Raw genomic sequence first — 21,111 nt, forward strand, 5'->3', positions numbered from 1 at the left:
AAGGCATTGGCTAGGATATACTCACATTGATCAGGGTCTTGTCCTCCAAAATGCGGCCTGCCAGTGTCTTGTCTTCTTGAGAGTCTGGTGAGAAGTGTCCTGAAACTGTCCCCAACCTCCCTTTTATCACCTTGATGGTAGGGGGTGGCTTATCAGTGTCTAGACATGGTTATCTCAATTGAAACGCATGCGTTCAAAAACGCAACCAAATGCATGTGCATAAAAACGCATGCGTTTACATAGACAGCAATGTATTTTTTGGACGCAAATCAAACGCAAATGAACGCATGCGTTTTCATGCGCCAAATAGACGCCTCTGAAAATTACTACATGTTGCATTTCCACGGCAGGACGCATGCATCGTAAAAACTAAACGTTTTTAGTTTTAAACATAGGAAAACATGACGCATGCGTTTATATGCGGTACAAATGCAGCGTTACTAAACGCAAGTGTGAAACCAGCCTAAGACGTCTACTCCGCCGCCTGTCTCCTCTTCATGTTTCGCCTGTGCTGGATGGACCTCAGCACACATAATGATGTAATGATGTCAGAATGTACTGTATGGCGAGGCCTTGCCGTCGAAAAGTGAAGAGATCGGCGGTAGAGTGAATGCCTTAGGAAACCACCGAAGTATTGGTGAGGAGCTGCAGTGGCAGAAACAGGTGAAAAGCTAGGTAAGTATGATATTTTATTGTTTTGAAGCCACTCATCTCCCGTCAGCTTATTATGCTTTGGCATTGGAAGCCTCACCGTATAATAAGTGGCTCATTCAGGATTCATTCGATTAGCATTGAATGAGACTTTGAATTTTGCTCACTCACAGATTCACTCTTGTCTAGTAGACACATATAGAGTTATTTATCTTAAATGCATGCAGTTGGCTAATAATCATATTTTCTGTTTAGTTTCACAAAAATTCCATGCTTCTGCAGCCTGTATGACTCAGTGCACATAGCAAGCTCTAGAATGAGTTAAATATGAATCTGTCAGTAATGCGTAATTGAAACGAACTTTGATGTGGTCATAAATCAGCAGAGAGTAACGCAGAAGCAGTTTGATAAGCTCTGCATCCTGCTATGTACATTGAAACACAGAGGCTTCAGAAGCCAAATGGAGCAAGATTTTTTCCCAACTGATTTTGAGCCCAAAATACCATTTTATTTTTTTTAAATAAAAAATGCCTCTGAACAGAGTGTGCGAACCCAAACTGTAAAGTTCGGGGTTCGTATCCTGAATTCCAAAAATAAAATTCTCCTGGAAATCTGTTTTACAGTATGGGAGAAGAGAGAGGAGAGAAAAATGGATAACAGCAGGCACGAGCTCTGATGAGCGAACTGTTTCACTTATCAAAGTTCGGCAGCTGCTGGATGTGCACACGGAGGTGGCCTAAATAAAAGTGTGTAAAACAGCAGACACGAGCTCAGATGAGTGAACTGTTTCACTTATCAAATTTCGGCGGCTGCTGGATGTGAACAAGGACACGGGGGTGGCGCAAGGGGGGATGAGAAAGAAAACTGGATAACAGCAGGCACAAGCTCTGATGAGTGAACTGCAACACTTATCAAAGTTTGGCGGCTGCTGGATGTGCGCACTGGGGTGGTGCAAAGGGGGGTGAGAAAGAAAAGCGAGCACAAGTATTGATCTGTGAACTGCGTCACCAATCAACGCTCGGCCACTGCTAAATGTGCGCACAGAGGGGGCCCAAAGGGGGGTAAAAAGAGGTGGAAAGTGAAGGGGGAATGGAGGGGATTGGGGTGGATGAAGTGAGATCGGGTAGGGATCAGGGATCAAAACACTTACAGTTGTAGTCTCTCTTCTTTCTTCTGTCTCGTCCTCTTTCTTCTTTTTTCAGCAGGGATTGTGGTGTCACAGGCTTCTGTGGCACCACAAGCCCAGCACAGCAGGAGACCTCACTGCAGGAATCCTTAGTGAGTGCGAGTGGGCGGGGACACTGCCCAGAATGTCGACACTATCTATCCACAGGTAAGATGGCGCCGGAATTTTAATGCGATCACCGCGACTTCGGTCGAAGTGTCGCATTAAAGAAACAACATACTATTTCGTTCATGGTCAAATTGGTCCAGGTCACATGGACGGAATAGTACATCGGATGGCAGAAAGGGCTTAAACTACACTCGGCAAAAATTAAAGGGAACACTAAAATACCACATCCTAGATATGACATAATTAAATATTCTAGTTACAAATCTTTATTTATTACACAGTGGAATGCGCTGAGAACAATAAACATAAAAATGATCAATGTAAATCAAAATTAATATCCCATGGAGATCTGGATTTGTAATGATACTCAAAAGCAAAGTGGAAAATCAAATTACAGGCTTATCCAACTTCAGTGGAAATGCCTCAAGACAAAGAAATGATGCATAGTAGTGTGGCCTCCACGTGCCTGTATGACCTCCTTACAATAGATTGGCATGCTGCTGATGAGGCAGCGGATGTTCTACTGAGGGATTTCCTCCCAGACCTGGATTAAAGCATCTGTAAACTCCTGGACAGTCTGTGGTGCATCGTGGCATTGGTGGATGGAACGAGACATGATGGCCCAGATGTGCTCAATTGGATTCAGCTCTGAGGAACGGGCAGGTCACTCCATAACATTAATGCCATCATCATGCAGGAACTGCTAACACACTTCAGCCACACAAGACCTAGCATTGTAATGCATCAATGCATCAGAAGAAACCCAGGGCGCGCTGTATCTGCATATTTCCTTACAATGGGTCTGAGGGTCTTATCCTGGTACTTAATGGCAGTCAGGGTACCTCTGGTTAGCACATGGAGGACTGTGCAGCCCTCCAAAGAAATACCTCCCCAAACCATTACTGACCCAATGCCAAAACGGTGATGCTGGAGGATGTTATAGGCAGCAGAACGTTCGCCACAACATCACGTCTGTCATATGTGCATTTTTTAATTAGCAGAAAAGTAAAAATTAGTGAATATATTCTAGTGGAATTGAATTCTTGAATAGTACAAAAACCAGTAATTGGCATAAGCTCCGACTTAGTGAAGAGGTCGTTGACTTGGCCACCATTTAACTGAATCGTAAAGGCCATCAAAAGGTTTGTAAATAAAAACTTATACTCAACACTCATCTATCTGGCCCCTCCGCCTCTCACCATCACCCATTAGGTTCTCAACACATTTTTTTTATCACTGCCACCGTGCTTTGAATTCCCTAACCTTTTAACGCTAGGCGGTGACTTCTGGCTCTGATGAGACCTGTGACGTTTTCGTGCATGCACGCACAAGGCCACGGTGCCTATCATGACATCATGACATTGTGAAATCTTGTGTGCTTGTGCATAAACTTCCCAGGCTTCATCAGAGATGGAATTCCCGGCTTAGCGTCCAGAGGCTAGGGGAAACAGCATTCAGCAGGGGTTATTTTTATTGCATATTATGTTGATTATGCTCTAGAGCCTGAGGAGACCACAGATTATAATAAAGAGCATCAAATCGACAAAGAAGTTATTCTCCGCTAATCAAATTTCCCAGGAAAATCAGTACATGTAGGCAAATTTGAACTTTGCGACATTCCCCAAGAATATTAAAATGTGACAACCAACAGGTAATGCCAAACTACCTGAAAAACGCTAAAGGAGTGACATCACAGTTGCGCATGGAGTCATGCACCTGGGGTCACCATAATAGCTCGACACGCAGCAGAGTGATGCAGAGATACAGTTTAATATCTTTTGTTATCAGAACCAGGTGGAAAATTTTTGTAGTTTTTCTTCTTCCTTTCACACACTGGATGTGTTTGTCTTTACGGCAACCTTCAAGTGAGAATAGGTGACTGTTGTTTCTTCCTTTAAAATAAAATATCAAAAAAGAGACAAATAGAGATCCAAAATGTACAATTAGGGAATGGAGCAGCAGCGCACATGCTTGACCATCAATCCATTCATTTCTTGTGGTGCTTCCGAGTGCTGCACTTGGCTTTCTCTAGCAGCTCCACAGATATTAAATGGAGTGGCGTTTGAGTTTCTGTCCTATTCTAATAATGATAAAAGTTCTGATGATTTGGTGGGGTTCCCAAAGAAGGGGCATTCACTGATTAATAAGTCATCACCCTTATCCTTTGTATTTTTCATTCGACAACTCCTTGAAAGTGGTTCTCCGGAACTGTAACATTATTACTGTAGGACCTCTGATCAGCACAATAAAGGGGGAGCTGATGTCACGATTCCACCGCTCAGTGGTCTTGGACGCAGTGACTGACAGCTTAGTTAACCCAGTCAAGTGCAGGGGCATGCTGAGCTGTCTGTATTTTGATTCACAGCTCAGCCATCCAATCTGAGACTGGGAGGTGCTGAGCTTCCCTCAGATGTTCCCTTTTCCAAGTCATTACCCAGCTACTTAGCTGAGCTGTCAGTTCCAGATCTCTGCCAGACATAGAATTCGCTCAGTGGCTTGCCTATATTCCTGTGCTCTGTTTGTTGATCTAGTGCTGCCTGACCTTGGACCTAGATTTGGCCATCTATTTTCCTAGCCCCTTTGCTCTGATCAGCTATCTTCCTGATATTCTGACCTCGGACCGTGGCCTGACTTTGCCTTTGTCTTTCCCCTTTAGTTTATGATGTGCTCTCCTGGTATCTGACCCCAGAACATTTGACTACCCTGCCTCATGTCTTGTCCGTGAGTAGTGTTGCTAGTCAGGGCTAGATTAAATCCATAACTGAAAGGTAATGTAATAGTAGCAGTAATGTAATAGTAGCAGTTGCAGAGATGAGTAAATCTGTCAAAATTCACATTTGCTCAAATTTGGCAAGAAATCGCGATTCGCATTGAGTTTACTCAATGCAAATCGAAGGAGACCCTATTGTTAAACAAATGCCTGAAGTTTCTGGATCTCAAAGCATAATAAATGGAGGGCTATAGAGGGGTTATAAAACCATTCTCATATTCTTGTAACCCCTCTCTTGTCCCTTCCGTCACAGCTCCCCATTGGTCTTCCACTTCCTTCCTTTGGCATTTGCTCTGCTATGGAGCCATTTTCCTCTTTACTTTTTGCTGTTGCTTTGGGTGCTGGCTAAGCCTCGATATACAGTATCTTATGACCATGATCTGTGTGCTGCCTCATGTTACTACATGGGCTATGCACTTTGTGATGTCAGATTGTGCATCAAGGCCTAGATGAGCGATGTAGCAGAGCATGCGCCTTAGGAACCAAGTGGAGGTTCGCCGGGGAGCTATGGCAGCACGGACAAGTAAGGGGCTACGTGAGTATAATAATTTAGGTTTTCTTAACTCCTTTCTGTACCATATGAATCCAGCAAAATAGCGGTCAATGAATGCCAGTTATGCTGGACATACCCATAAATTTGGATTTGATGGTATCTGAGAATTTTTGTAAATTCTACACATATTTAATTTATTTAGAATCAATTTGCTCATCTCTAATAATTTGCATTGGGAACCCTACAGTCAAGAAATATAAAATTTAGTATCTGAATGATAAAATCTAATGCTTGCTTAAGATTCATTATAACTGATGCTGTTGACATCATATTTGGGCAAGTTTTTATTCCAACTGGCTTTTGAAAATATCAGAGGATGCCACAGATGATCAGCAAAAGATCCAAATAGTATGAATATATGAATATCCTTTGTGCTCATATCCTATGTTCATTCACTAATGGGTCAGACTGTTGAGAGTATTACGTTATTATTGCGTAACTTTGAAATAAAATCTGTCAGCTATGAAGGATTGTCATGATACCACATACAAATGAGTCCACTATACTCACCAGTACAATTCTTGCTGGAGGACCTAATGTAGAAAAAAATCATATCACACTTAGTAATATCTTATATTGTGCCTGGAATTTTAGTACAGTCACAAAACTGGAAACATTACCAAAGTAAGCCATGATGACTACTGTGATGTTGAGATTTGGTAGGCTTGAAGCATAGGCAGAGACTTACTGGAGAAATTAATCGACCTCAAACGACTAGAACAGTAGGTGGTCAATACCATATACAGGTCAGTAGAGTAAAGCTACATGAAAGCAGAACTTCTTTGTAGTAGAATGTTATCAATTTTTGCATGTGATCACATAAAGTTAAGAACAGGGATGTCATTACTAGAGTTGAGAGATCTTTGCAAAATTTTAATTCCATGAATTCAAGGGGAGACTGGACTTACAGTAAATAAATTATTCATGAAAAGAAAGGGGTTAACAAATAATCTAACATTCACATAACCTTGGCCTTTGCCATTTTTGTTCTGCTGTTGCTTCTCTTTCTTCTTCTGATCAGCTCTTCTTCCTTCTTCTCCCTCCAAACTTCCAGCAGGTGCCACCTATGACTAGACCCTAGGCAGTCACATCTTAGACATTTGACACATGAGATGTGACCGCGTGGACCTTAGTCAACGGTGGCACCCACCAGGGCACCAAATAGAGAAAAGGAAGGAAGAAGAGCTGATTTGAAGAAGGAAGAGGAGGTTATCAGAGGCTGAATTAATTGACAAAGAAGAGAAGCTAATCAGTAGAAGGAAGAGTAGCTGATTGTAAATGGAAGAGGAGCTGATCACAAGGAGGAAAAGGATTGGCAACAGCAGGACATTTATGAGGAGGGCGGATGAGAGTTACATTTTTTAACCCCTTCATGGTCCTTAAAAATTCAGCAAAACGGGGGACTGACTAGCTGCCCTTATTCCATGCTCTTGCAAATCAGATATAATTTTAATTGGGGGGGGCCTCATCGCAAATTCATAGTGAAGTCATCATACTTGATATGATAAAATATGAGACTTTCAAAATAAACCAGCTGAATATCAATGTAGTGCACATTATTAGCAACATCAAACAGTAGTCCTCCTTCAGACCCTTGTTTGATGGACCTATGGGTACTCTTAGGCAGTGTACAGTTTCTGACTGTTTACTTTGCCTCTAGTAATCTTTTGGAGGCTAGATTGCCCGAGATGAGGTAATGTGAATCTATGGACTAATAATATTTTATATTGTAATCTATGTACAGTGAGGAAAATAAGTATTTGATACACTGTTGATTTTACAAGTTTTCCCACCTACAAAGAATGGAGAGGTCTGTAATTTTTATCGTAGGTACACTTCAACTGTGAGAGACAGAAACGTAAAAAAAATCCAGAAATTCACATTGTATGATTCTTACATAATTCATTTGCATTTTATAGCATGAAATAAGTATTTGATGCAATAGAAAACATAACTTAATATTTGGTACAGAAACCTTTTGTCACGATAATGTAAAAATGCCATGTTCTGAGTAATTTTTTAGAAGGTACCATGGTGGCAGACACACGCTGTGGGCTCTCTGACCCCCCCCCCCCTCTTCACACTGCCTAGAAAGCTCTTCTTCTCTCTGGGCCTGCAGGCAACTCCCTTCCCCCTGAATGCAGCTGTAATGTGAAACCAGTGTGCTGTGAGCCAGCACCTGCCTGCAAAAAGCACATGGCCGATGGGTCCTTCCCTTTGTTCTCTTAAACTGGAATATAATCGTGCAGCTTAGGTCTGGAAGCAGGACAAATACGTTTTTGGCCTCTGCATCAGCCGGGTCATCACACGGTGCATTTTCTAGGCACAGCGCCTAGCGGAAATGGAGAAACGAATTGCTACTTAACAGGAGCTCATAACCATGTCATGTTTGGGCTCAAATTAACGCCCAGCTCATGCCAGGAAGAATGGTACATCTGTGGTCACTATACAGGGTGCCATCCCCGAGCTACGACGGCTAGGAGCTTTTAGTACGCTTCAGCCCCTCTGAGAAAAGAGGAGTGCATTTCATAACTCAGCCCACTCAGTGACGTCACAACCAGAGGGAATATCTTAACCCTGATGAGTTAGGAGTGAGTCTTTGCCCAGGAAGAGAGCTAACAGCAGCTCTGCAAGCTGCTCCGATGCATTTTGATGTTCGCCCCCTAGCCACATGGTTTGCCATGATCTGAAATGATATGAGAGAACTGCAAGTGTTTTTTTCAACTTTAATCCCTTTTTATTTGCAATCGTCTGTATTTACATAATCATCTCATTTTATAATATCTTTTTACCATTTTGTAAACACTGCCTATCTTTTGGAGTAAAATATATAAAATTACTAGCTTCATTTCTCCTTGCTCTATAATGTACTGTCATGTCCTCTGAAGTGAATTACGCTACTAATTTGGGTTGGCTCCGGACCCGTTATTAATTAAGAAATCAGAGCTGGTGGCAGTGGATTTGTCCTGCGCATTTGGGAACCCTGGCAGCGACGAACGGCATTGATAATTATGGTTCCTGCCTGAGTGGGAGTAGTTTTATCACCGTCACGGCAGTGTGCCCATTAGCCAGTACAAAGTAAGGCAGCCTTTCTGGTGACTAATTATCCTACTTGCAGTACCGTGACTGACCTGAAGGTTAGGGGGCGCCAGAGACCTGCAAGTTCCAAACCGGAACTGGGCAGTGGGATATAGATAGATCCCCTTCAGAAAAGAACTGGGGCAACCAAACAACCCCGGGTTCATGACATATTGTTGTGAGTGGTGGGGATGATAAAGTTATCCTCCCTGTGATTCATGACACCTTTGTTTGCAATTACAAAGGTCAGACGCTTCCTGTAGTTCTTGACCAGATTTGTACACACTACAGCTGGGATTTTGGCCCACTCCTCCATGCAGATCTTCTCCAGGTCTTTCAGGTTTTGGGGCTGTCGTTTCAGCTCCCTCCAAAGATTCTCTATTGGGTTCAGGTCTGGAGACTGGCTAGGCCACTCCAGAAACCTGAAATGCTTCTTATGGAGCCACTCCTTAGTTGCCCTGGCTGTGTGTTTTTGGCCATTGTCATGATGGAAGAACCAGCCAGCCATCTTCAGTGCTCTTACTGAGGGAAGGAGGTTGTTGGCCAAAATCTCATGATACATGACCCCATCCATCCCCGTTTCAATATGGTGCAGCCGTCCTGTCCCCCCCCCCCAAAGTATGATGTTTCCCCACCGTGCTTCATGATTGGGAAGGTGTTCTTGGGGTTGTACTCATTCTTCTTCCTTCAAACATGGCGAGTGGAGTTGATACAAAAAAGATTTATTTTGATCTCATCTGACCACATGGCCTTCTCCCATGCCTTCTCTGAATGATCCAGATCTTCATTGGCAAACTTAAAATGGGCCTGGACATGTGCTGGTGTGAGCAGAGGGACCTTGTGTGCCCTGCAGAATTTTAATCCATGATGGTGTAGTGTGTTACTAACTGTAATGTTTGAGACTGTGGTTCCAGCTCTCTTCAGTTCACTAGTCTAGTGTTGAGCGATACCGTCCGATACTTGAAAGTATCGGTATCGGATAGTATCGGCCGATACCCGAAAAATATCGGATATCGCCGATACCGATGTCCGATACCAATACAAGTCAATGGGACATCAAGTATCGGAAGGTATTCTCATGGTTCCCAGGGTCTGAAGGAGAGGAAACTCTCCTTCAGGCCCTGGGATCCATAGGGATGTGTAAAATAAAGAATTAAAATAAAAAATATTGATATATTTACCTCTCCGGCGGCCCCTGAACTCAGCGCGGGTAACCGGCAGGCTTCGTTGTTCAAAATCAGCGCTTTTAGGACCTGAGAATCACGTCCCGGCTTCTGATTGGTCGTGGGCCGCCCATGTGACCGCCATGCGACCAATCACAAGCCGCGACGTCACCGCAAGCTATTAACGCGCTCATTTTTAAAAATGAGCGCGTTAATAGCTTGCGGTGACGTCGCGGCTTGTGATTGGTCGCGTGGCGGTCACATGGGCGGCCCGCGACCAATCAGAAGCCGGGACGTGATTCTCAGGTCCTAAAAGCGCTGATTTTGAACAACGAAGCCTGCCGGTTACCCGCGCTGAGTCCAGGGGCCGCCGGAGAGGTAAATATATCAATATTTTTTATTTTAATTCTTTATTTTACACATCTCTATGTATCCGATACCGATACCCAATACCACAAAAGTATCGGATCTCGGTATCGGAATTCCGATACCGCAAGTATCGGCCGATACCCGATACTTGCGGTATCGGAATGCTCAACACTATTCACTACATGTCCTCCCATGTAGTTATGGGCTGATTCCTGATCTTTCTCAGAATCATCCTTACGCCATGAGGTGAGATCTTACATGAATCCCCAGACTGATTAAGATTGACAGTAATCTTGTTTTTCTTCTACTTTTTAATAATTGAACCAACAGTTGCTGCCTTCTTGCCAAGATTCTTGCCTTTTGTCCTGTATTCCATCCCAGACTTGTGCAAGTCTACAATTTCGTCCCTGGTGTCCTTAGACAGCTCTTTGGTTTTGGCCATGGTGGGGAGGTTGGAAAGGGATGGGATTGATTGCGTGGACAGGTGTCTTTTATATAGGTAAGGGTGGTTTCACACTTGCGTTTTTGTCTGCAGCGTTTTTTGCACAAAAAACGCATGCGTTTTTTTTTCCTATATTTAACATTGAAAACTCATGCGTTTTTTGTTGTACGCGTTTGGTCGCGTTTTGAAACGCATGCGTTTTTTTGCTGCATGCATTCTTTTTCAGAAATGCAACTTGTAGTATTTTTGAGAGGCGTTTTTTTTGACACATAAAAACGCATGCGTTTTCATGCGTTTTTTTGTGTCAAAAAATACATTGGAGTCAATGGAAACGCATGCGTTTTTAAGCACATGCGTTTGTTTGCTTTAAAAACGCATGCGTTTTTATTAAAAAAAGCAGAAAACACACTGATATGCCACCCCCCACCATAAAGGTGATAAAGGGATCCTAACCCTAAAGGGATCCTAACCCTAACCCTAAAGGGATCCTAACCCTAACCCTAAAGGGATCCTAACCCTATCCATAACCCTAAGCCTAAAGGGATCCTAACCCTAACCGCTTTAGGGTTAGGGTTAGGATTCGGGTTAGGGGTAGGGTTAGGGTTAGGATCCCTTTAGGGTTAGGGTTATGATCCCTACCCCTAACCCTAACTATTTCTGTTTATAGTGGGTTTTTTACTTTATTTTGATGATTGGCAGCTGTCACACATTTCTCAGCATGCGTTTAAAAAACGCAAACGCATGAAAAAACGCATGTAAACGCGTCAAAACGCTGCTTTTTTTTCACCACATGCAAAAACGCATGCGTCAAAAAAACGCAGCGTTTGCACGCGTTTACATGCGTTTTTTCACCATGCATTTTTTTTTTAAACGCATGCGTTTTGAAACGCAAGTGTGAAACCAGCCTAACATGTTCAAACAGGTGCAATTAATACAGGTAATGAGTGCAGAATAGGAGTGCTTCATAAAGAAAAACTAACAGGTATGTGAGTGTTAAAATAATTCAATATTTTATGGTTTTTATTTTTAGATTCTGTCTCTCACAGTTGAAGTTTACCTACGATAAAAATTACCTCTTCATTCTTTGTAGTTTGGAAAACTTGCAAAATCTCCACTGTACATGTGGGTGCAAAAATGAAATAGGCATATGGTACATTTAGAAGAGATCAAACTATCTATTTTTGAAACTCCATATGGGTAAAATTATAGACCACACATACTTGTAGATACAGTAAGCACAAAAATAGAACTGAAAAGAACCTAACTTAATTTTCAAATTAAGAAGTTTGAGAAAAAGTGAAGCTAAATTCTCTGGTTCCTCAAATGAGAGAAGATTGTGGTAATACTAATAAGTAGAGTTGAGCGACCTTGACCTTTTTAGAGTCGAGCCGGGTTTTGCGAAACCCGACTATGTCCAAAGTCGGGTCGAGTGAAATCGGCCGATTATGACGTAAAGTCGGGATCGACCGAAACACGAAACCCAATGCAAGTCAATGGGGCAGCATAGTCGGCAGTGAGTGGGGGCCAGGAAAACACCTAGAGTGCCCATTTTAATGTCAAAACCATCCATTCTTCTTAATGAAGCTTGTCAAGCGTAATTTACCTTATAATAATTGGAAGGCATTTGAAATTGGGGGTCATTTGGCTAAAGTTGTGGGGGGTAGGGCTGGTTCAAGTAATTAGTGGGCCCAGGAAATCTGGACCACGTCACGGCAGTGGAGCAGGGAGAGGTAAGTATTTCAACTTTGCAAGTGCTGTGAACCTGAGCAAGCAGGGGGGGCCCACTCGTTGGCATTGGCACTGGCACAGGGCCCCTCAAAGTACAGCGGTGTGTTTGCACGGCGGGGGCGCCTCCCACCGGCAGCAACACTTTTGCGTACTATGAGAGGCCCTGTGCCAGTGACGTCGCCAACTAGTATTCCTCCCCCCACCTGATGAAGGAACCTGCACTTTCATCTGCACCTTCCTCTTTGTCCCCGTGTAAGGTGGTATGGTATGCGGGAAGAGCAACCTGACTTTCAGCAGGGTCACAATGTTGTTGTGTAGCGTGCACGGGGAATGTTGCGTTATGGGTCAATGTACCAGCAGACTCATCTATCACTGGCTGGGCAATGGGCACGATGAAGTGGAAACACAGATATAGGCCCAAAGAAGAAAGTGGGCTAAATGCAGTTCAAAATTGGTAACACAGGAATAACCAGGGGGCATTGCAGTGGAGGACAACTGGAATGAGAGGCTGACACAGAGAGTAGGGCCAAATCAGTAAGTAGTCGAAATGCAGTTCAAAATTGGCAACCGTAGTAAACAGGCGGCACAGCTTTGTTCAGTGGAGGAGAACAGCAAGGAGTGGCAGACACCGATAGTAGGCCCCAACCCAACTAGTAGGCCAAATGCAGTTTAACATTAACAACTACTTAACGAGAGGCTGAAAATGGAATTTCAGGACAGGAAACCAGGAGAACAGCAAGGAGCGGCAGACACCGATAGTAGGCCCCAAACCAACTAGTACGCCAAATGCAGTTGTTCCATTTAACCACAATTTAATGAGAGCCTGAAGATAGAAGCTCAGGAAAGGCAACCTGGTGAAAACCTTGGAGTGTAACACAACCTGTCTCTACACCCCATACCAAATTTGTAGGCCTAATGCAGCGTAGTTTCCACCAACTACTAAACGAGAGCCGGAAGATCGAAGCTCATGAAAGGCAACCCGGGGAACACCTTGGAGTGTAACACAACCTCTCTCTACACCACGAAAGGGCTGATTCTTAGGAAGGAAGGCTGTTGTAAATAAGCATTGCGCGTCCGAGGGTGATTATATTCTTATTCGGTATCTACTCACCCTCGGACGCGCCATGCTTCTTGATTTGTAATTAATGTTTATTTGCAATGTGCTTTTGACTTACTCAATTATTTTTTTAATTATTGATTTTATTAAATTAATAGTTTAACATCTTATTGGAAATAATTTAAAGGAGACGCGACAGGACAACACTCGGTGGATGCCATATCTGTGTTAACAACTCCAAAAAACTTTCAGTTAACTTCTTGCAGGAGAAAGAAATTGTAGCTGTTGGACCTTTGTAGTACAGTTCCAGATATTTGTTGTGTGTTTGTTTTGATTGTTAAAATGTCTGCATTTGAGATCTCAACACGATCTTATTTTTTATAATCAAATTAATTTTTTAAATATTTTATTAGGTTGGTTCAAGGGGTACACGGGCCGCAGTAGACAGGTCACTGGAGGCCTAGTGGAAGGAGGGACCGCAGATGCGCCACTGTTTCACCCATACACAATTAGTAGGCCTAATGCAGCGTAGTTTCCAACAGCTACTAAACGAGAGCCGGAAGATCGAAGCTCAGGAAAGGCAACCTGGGGAACACCTTGGAGTGTAACACAACCTCTCTCTACACCACGGAAGGGCTGATTCTTAGGAAGGAAGGCTGTTGTAAATAAGCATTGCGCGTCCGAGGGTGATTATATTCTTATTCGGTATCTACTCACCCTCGGACGCGCCATGCTTCTTGATTTGTAATTAATGTTTATTTGCAATGTGCTTTTGACTTACTCAATTATTTTTTTAATTATTGATTTTATTAAATTAATAGTTTAACATCTTATTGGAAATAATTTAAAGGAGACGCGACAGGACAACACTCGGTGGATGCCATATCTGTGTTAACAACTCCAAAAAACTTTCAGTTAACTTCTTGCAGGAGAAAGAAATTGTAGCTGTTGGACCTTTGTAGTACAGTTCCAGATATTTGTTGTGTGTTTGTTTTGATTGTTAAAATGTCTGCATTTGAGATCTCAACACGATCTTATTTTTTATAATCAAATTAATTTTTTTTATATTTAATGATGTTGGTTCAAGGGGTACACGGGCAGCAATAGACAGGTCAGTGGAGGCCTAGTGGAAGGAGTGACGGCAGACAGGCATCAAAGGCCTAACATTGGGCTGGCTGTAGGCAAGTTAAAATTGGTTCCAGGGGAACACGGCCATCAGTGGCCTGGTCAGTGTAGTTGTAGTTGAAAGAACGGGACGCAGACAGGCTTCGAAGGCCTAACATAATAACATAGGGCTGGCTGTAGGCAAGTTAAAATTGGTTCCAGGGGAACACGGCCATCAGTGGCCTGGTCAGTGTAGTTGTAGTTGAAAGAACGGGACGCAGACAGGCTTCGAAGGCCTAACATAACAAACTTGGGCTGGCTGTAGGCACTTTTAAATTTGTTCCAGGGGTACATGGGCAGCAGTGTATGGTCAGTGGAAGTCTAGTGGAAGGAGTGACCGCAGACAGGCTTCCAAGGCCTAACATAACAAACTTGGGCTGGCTGTAGGCACTTTTAAATTGGTTCCAGGGGTACACGGGCAGCAGTGGTCTGGTCTGTGGAAGTCTAGTGGAAGGAGTGACCGCAGACAGGCTTCGAAGGCCTAACATAACAAACTTGGGCTGGCTGTAGGCACTTTTAAATTGGTTCCAGGGGTACACGGGCAGCAGTGGTCTGGTCAGTGGAAGTCTAGTGGAAGGAGTGACCGCAGACAGGCTTCCAAGGCCTAACATAACAAACTTGGGCTGGCTGTAGGCACTTTTAAATTGGTTCCAGGGGTACACGGGCAGCAGTGGTCTGGTCAGTGGAAGTCTAGTGGAAGGAGTGACCGCAGACAGGCTTCCAAGGCCTAACATAACAAACTTGGGCTGGCTGTAGGCACTTTTAAATTGGTTCCAGGGGTACACGGGCAGCAGTGGTCTTGTCTGTGGAAGTCTAGTGGAAGGAGTGACCGCAGACAGGCTTCGAAGGCCTAACATAACAAACTTGGGCTGGCTGTAGGCACTTTTAAATTGGTTCCAGGGGTACACGGGCAGCAGTGGTCTGGTCAGTGGAAGTCTAGTGGAAGGAGTGACCGCAGACAGGCTTCCAAGGCCTAACATAACAAACTTGGGCTGGCTGTAGGCACTTTTAAATTGGTTCCAGGGGTACACGGGCAGCAGTGGTCTGGTCTGTGGAAGTCTAGTGGAAGGAGTGACCGCAGACAGGCTTCGAAGGCCTAACATAACAAACTTGGGCTGGCTGTAGGCACTTTTAAATTGGTTCCAGGGGTACACGGGCAGCAGTGGTCTGGTCTGTGGAAGTCTAGTGGAAGGAGTGACCGCAGACAGGCTTCGAAGGCCTAACATAACAAACTTGGGCTGGCTGTAGGCACTTTTAAATTGGTTCCAGGGGTACACGGGCAGCAGTGGTCTGGTCAGTGGAAGTCTAGTGGAAGGAGTGACCGCAGACAGGCTTCCAAGGCCTAACATAACAAACTTGGGCTGGCTGTAGGCACTTTTAAATTGGTTCCAGGGGTACACGGGCAGGAGTGGTCTGGTCTGTGGAAGTCTAGTGGAAGGAGTGACCGCAGACAGGCTTCGAAGGCCTAACATAACAAACTTGGGCTGGCTGTAGGCACTTTTAAATTGGTTCCAGGGGTACACGGGCAGCAGTGGTCTGGTCAGTGGAAGTCTAGTGGAAGGAGTGACCGCAGACAGGCTTCGAAGGCCTAACATAACAAACTTGGGCTGGCTGTAGGCACTTTTAAATTGGTTGCAGGGGTACACGGGCAGCAGTGGTCTGGTCAGTGGAAGTCTAGTGGAAGGAGTGACCGCAGACAGGCTTCGAAGGCCTAACATAACAAAATTGGGCTGGCTGTAGGCACTTTAAATTGGTTCCAGGGGTACATGGGCAGCAGTGTATGGTCAGTGGAAGTCTAGTGGAAGGAGTGACCGCAGACAGGCTTCCAAGGCCTAACATAACAAAATTGGGCTGACTGTAGGCACTTTTAAATTGGTTCCAGGGTAACACGGCCAGCAGTGGCCTGGTCAGTGTAGTAGTTGTAGAAAGAAGGGACCGCAGACAGGCTTCGAAGGCCTAACATAACAAAAATGTCAAAACAATGGTATTGTCAGTGCCAGGCATTGAAGGATGTCAGCGCCTAGACTACACATTGGTGAAGCTGTGAGAGATAATTTTGCTAGTGGTAGAGCACTGTTTGAGCTGGGGGGGGGAACTGTCTTGTGGCCGGCGGTACAGGCACAGGGCCCCTCATATTACAACCGTGTGTCTGACGTTGGGTGCGCACCACCACCGCCAGAGACACTTTATTGTACTATGAGGGACCCAGTGGCAGTGCCGTCGACCAAAAGCGGCCACACCCACCTCTTCAGACAAACAGCACTCTCAAGGGTCCAAGCGCAAAGTGGCGATAGCACGGCCCCGTGTGGGGAGTTTGGCCATTTCGTGAGGTGGAAACATGTCGTATGCTGGACAATCAGGTGAAGAAAATTACGAGATTGGAAAAGTCATTCAGTATAGTCCTCAGGCAAGACCTTTTCATAGGAAAGCTAGGTGTCAGCCGGGCAGGGTGGGGCAAAAGATTTTGAAATCCAGTTGTGGTTCATTTTAATGAAGGTTAGATCATCTACATTTTGGGTAGCCAGACGAGTCCTTTTTTCTGTTAGTATTGAACCTGCAGCACTGAATACTCTTTCTGATAGGACACTAGCTGCCGGGCAAGCAAGCTCCTGCAATGCATATTCTGCCAATTCTGGCCAGGTGTCTAATTTGGATGCCCAGTAATCAAATGGGAATGACGGTTGAGGGAGAACGTCGATAAGGGATGAAAAATAGTTTGTAACCATACTGGACAAATGTTGTCTCCTGTCACTTTGAATTGATGCTGCAGTACCTGTCCTGTCTGCGGTCATAGAAAAATCACTCCACAACCTGGTCAGAAAACCCCTCTGGCCAACGCCACTTCTGATTTCTGCCCCTCTAACACCTCTGGTCTGCTGGCCCCTGGAGCTCGTGTGAGAACGATCACGGGCGCTGTGTGCAGGGAATGCCAGAAGCAAACGGTCAACAAGAGTTGATTGTTTTGTTGCTAATATTAGTTCCAAGTTCTCATGTGGCATAATATTTTGCAATTTGCCTTTATAGCGAGGATCAAGGAGGCAGGCCAACCAGTAATCGTCATCGTTCATCATTTTTGTAATGCGTGTGTCCCTTTTGAGGATACGCAAGGCATAATCCGCCATGTGGGCCAAAGTTCCCGTTGTCAAATCTGCGGTTGTGCTTGGTTGAGGGGCAGTTGCAGGCAAATCTACGTCACTTGTGTCCCTCAAAAAACCAGAACCCGGCCTTGCCACGCCACCAATTTCCCGTGCCCCCGGGAAAGCTTCCTCATTAAAAATATACTCATCCCCATCATCCTCCTCATCCTCCACCTCCTCTTCGCCCGGTACCTCGTCATGTACACTGCCCTGACCAGACAATCGCTGACTGTCATCAAGGCTTTCCTCTTCCTCTGGTGCAGACGCCTGATCCTTTATGTGCGTCAAACTTTGCATCAGCAGACGCATTAGGGGGATGCTCATGCTTATTATGGCGTTGTCTGCACTAACCAGCCGTGTGCATTCCTCAAAACACTGAAGGACTTGACACATGTCTTGAATCTTCGACCACTGCACACCTGACAACTCCATGTCTGCCATCCTACTGCCTGCCCGTGTATGTGTATCCTCCCACAAAAACATAACAGCCCGCCTCTGTTCGCACAGTCTCTGAAGCATGTGCAGTGTTGAGTTCCACCTTGTTGCAACGTCTATGATTAGGCGATGCTGGGGAAGGTTCAAAGAACGCTGATAGGTCTGCATACGGCTGGAGTGTACAGGCGAACGGCGGATATGTGCGCAAAGTCCACGCACTTTGAGGAGCAGGTCGGATAACCCCGGATAACTTTTCAGGAAGCACTGCACCACCAGGTTTAAGGTGTGAGCCAGGCAAGGAATGTGTTTCAGTTGGGAAAGGGAGATGGCAGCCATGAAATTCCTTCCGTTATCACTCACTACCTTGCCTGCCTCAAGATCTACAGTGCCCAGCCACGACTGCGTTTCTTGCTGCAAGAACTCGGACAGAACTTCCGCGGTGTGTCTATTGTCGCCCAAACACTTCATAGCCAATACAGCCTGCTGACGTTTGCCAGTAGCTGCCCCATAATGGGAGACCTGGTGTGCAACAGTGGCAGGTGCGGATGGAGTGTTTGTGCGACTGCGGTCTGTGGACGAGCTCTTGCTTCTGCAGGAGGACGAGGAGGAGGAGGAGGAGGAGGGGGTGCGAACGGCTACAGACAACTGTTTACTAGACCGTGGGCTAGGCAGAACTGTCCCAAACTTGCTGTCCCCTGTGGACCCTGAATCCACCACATTTACCCAGTGTGCCGTGATGGACACGTAACGTCCCTGGCCATGCCTACTGGTCCATGCATCTGTTGTCAGGTGCACCTTTGTGCTCACAGATTGCCTGAGTGCATGGACGATGCGCTCTTTAACATGCTGGTGGAGGGCTGGGATGGCTTTTCTGGAAAAAAAGTGTCGACTGGGTAGCTCGTAGCGTGGTACAGCGTAGTCCATCAGGTCTTTGAAAGCTTCGCTTTCAACTAACCGGTAGGGCATCATCTCTAACGAGATTAGTCTAGCTATGTGGGCGTTCAAACCCTGTGTACGCGGATGCGAGGCTAAGTATTTCCTTTTTCTAACCATAGTCTCATGTAGGGTGAGCTGGACTGGAGAGCTGGAGATCGTGGAACTAGCGGGGGTGCCGGTGGACATGGCAGACTGAGAGACGGTGGGAGATGGTATTGTTGCCGCCGGTGCCCTAGATGCAGTGTTTCCTACTACGAAACTGGTGATTCCCTGACCCTGACTGCTTTGGCCTGGCAAAGATACCTGCACAGATACAGCAGGTGGTGCGCTAAATGGTGGTCCTACACTGCCGGAAGGGATGTTGCGTTGATGACTAGCTTCATTGGCCGAGGGTGCAACAACCTTAAGGGACGTTTGGTAGTTAGTCCAAGCTTTCAAATGCATGGTGGTTAAATGTCTATGCATGCAACTAGTATTGAGACTTTTCAGATTCTGACCTCTGCTTAAGGAAGTAGAACATTTTTGACAGATGACTTTGCGCTGATCAATTGGATGTTGTTTAAAAAAATGCCAGACTGCACTCTTTCTAGCATCGGATACCTTTTCAGGCATTGCAGACTGAGCTTTAACCGGATGGCCACGCTGTCCTCCACCAGGTTTTGGCTTTGCCATGCGTTTTGGGCAAGATACGGGCCCGGCAGATGGAACCTGTGGCGATGTTGATGCCTGCTGCGGCCCCTCCTCCTCCTCTGCTTCAGAACTGCTGCCGCCTGCACCCTGTTCCCCCAATGGCTGCCAATCGGGGTCAAGAACTGGGTCATCTAATAACTCTTCTTGTACCTCCTGCGCAACTTCGTCTGTGTCACCGTGTCGTTTGGTGGTATAGCGTTCGTGATGGGGCAACATAGTCTCATCAGGGTCTGATTCTTGATCAGCACCCTGCGAGGGCAATGTTGTGGTCTGAGTCAAAGGACCAGCATAGTAGTCTGGCTGTGGCTGTGCGTCAGTGCACTCCATGTCAGATTCAACTTGTAATGGGCATGGACTGTTAACTGCTTCACTTTCTAAGCCAGGGACGGTATGTGTAAAGAGCTCCATGGAGTAACCCGTTGTGTCGCCTGCTGCATTCTTCTCTGTTGTTGTTTTTGCTGAAGAGGACAAGGAAGTGACTTGTCCCTGACCGTGAACATCCACTAACGACGCGCTGCTTTTACTTTTACCAGTTTCACGAGAGGAGGCAAAAGAGCTAGAGGCTGAGTCAGCAAGATAAGCCAAAACTTGCTCTTGCTGCTCCGGCTTTAAAAGCGGTTTTCCTAATCCCAGAAAAGGGAGCGTTCGAGGCCTTGTGTAGCCGGACGACGAACCTGGCTCCACAGCTCCAGACTTAGGTGCAATATTTTTTTCCCCACGACCACCTGATGCTCCACCACTACCACTACCCTCATTACCAGCTGACAATGAACGCCCCCGGCCACGACCTCTTCCACTAGACTTCCTCATTGTTTTAAAAACGTAACCAAACTAACGTTATTTGTTGCAGTCACACAACTTACACGGTGAGCTATAACTTCAGTATGATTTAGCTACCCCTTTACAGGTTGGTGAGACCACAGCGAAAATCAGGCCCAATGTTACACACTCTGTTTTTGGTGGCTGCAAATTAGAGAGATGCCCCACACGCAGGACTGTCACTGAAGCACAAATGTTAATATTAATGTCACACTATTATTTTTTTTTTATTTTTATTTTTTTCAGGAACACTTTAGAAACACCAAAAAAAAAAAAAAAATAGATTTTTGCAGGGAGAATTTAGAAAACAAATGTAACAAACTATATGCTTTCTATGGGCCACTGAGTGAGAGATGACGCACACAGGAATCAGGAGTGGCACACAAGCCCAGAGGCCAATATTTTTCTACCAATGATTGATGGAGTTATTTTCTCTGGTAGATTTTGGAACCCAAATCAAGGAAAAAAAATATAGGCTTTCTATGGACCACAATTGGAGAGAGAGAGAGAGAGAGAGAGAGAGAGAGAGAGAGAGAGAGATGGCACACCCAGGAGTCAAGACTGGCACACAAGCAGAAAGGCCAATATTAATCTCCCATTTTTTGGGGGGGTTTTTTTTTTTTTTTTTTTTTTTTTTCAGGGAGACTTTAGAAAAAAAAATAATAAAAAAAATATGATTTTATCAGGAAGAATTTAGAAACCAAATAAAATAAAATGATTTTTTCAGGGAGAATTTATAAAACAAATAAAAACAAAAATAGGCGTTCTATGGCCCACTGACTGAGAGATGACGCACACAGGAGTCAGGAGTGGCACACAAGCCCA

The 21,111-nt window shown here is 45.0% G+C and overlaps 2 protein-coding genes across 3 annotated transcripts in view; one reads left to right on the forward strand and one right to left on the reverse strand.

The window, feature by feature from the left end:
- Window positions 1-21,111, forward strand: part of LOC138638312 (uncharacterized) — a 129,534-nt gene that overhangs the window by 85,705 nt on the left and 22,718 nt on the right. The window lies entirely within an intron of this gene.
- The window catches only part of LOC138638327 (uncharacterized), a 57,195-nt gene continuing 39,773 nt past the window's right edge, over window positions 3,690-21,111 (reverse strand). For both annotated transcript variants that reach the window (XM_069727549.1, XM_069727542.1), the window contains 2 exons: window positions 5,779-5,801; window positions 3,690-3,837 (listed from right to left, as the gene is read on the reverse strand). In XM_069727549.1, the coding sequence (XP_069583650.1) occupies window positions 3,772-3,837; window positions 5,779-5,801 (89 nt within the window). In that variant the 3' untranslated portion in view covers window positions 3,690-3,771. The remainder of the gene's footprint in view (window positions 3,838-5,778; window positions 5,802-21,111) is intronic.

The sequence above is a fragment of the Ranitomeya imitator genome, chromosome 1, assembly GCF_032444005.1.
Source record: "Ranitomeya imitator isolate aRanImi1 chromosome 1, aRanImi1.pri, whole genome shotgun sequence".
Classification (NCBI taxonomy): Eukaryota; Metazoa; Chordata; class Amphibia; order Anura; family Dendrobatidae; genus Ranitomeya; species Ranitomeya imitator.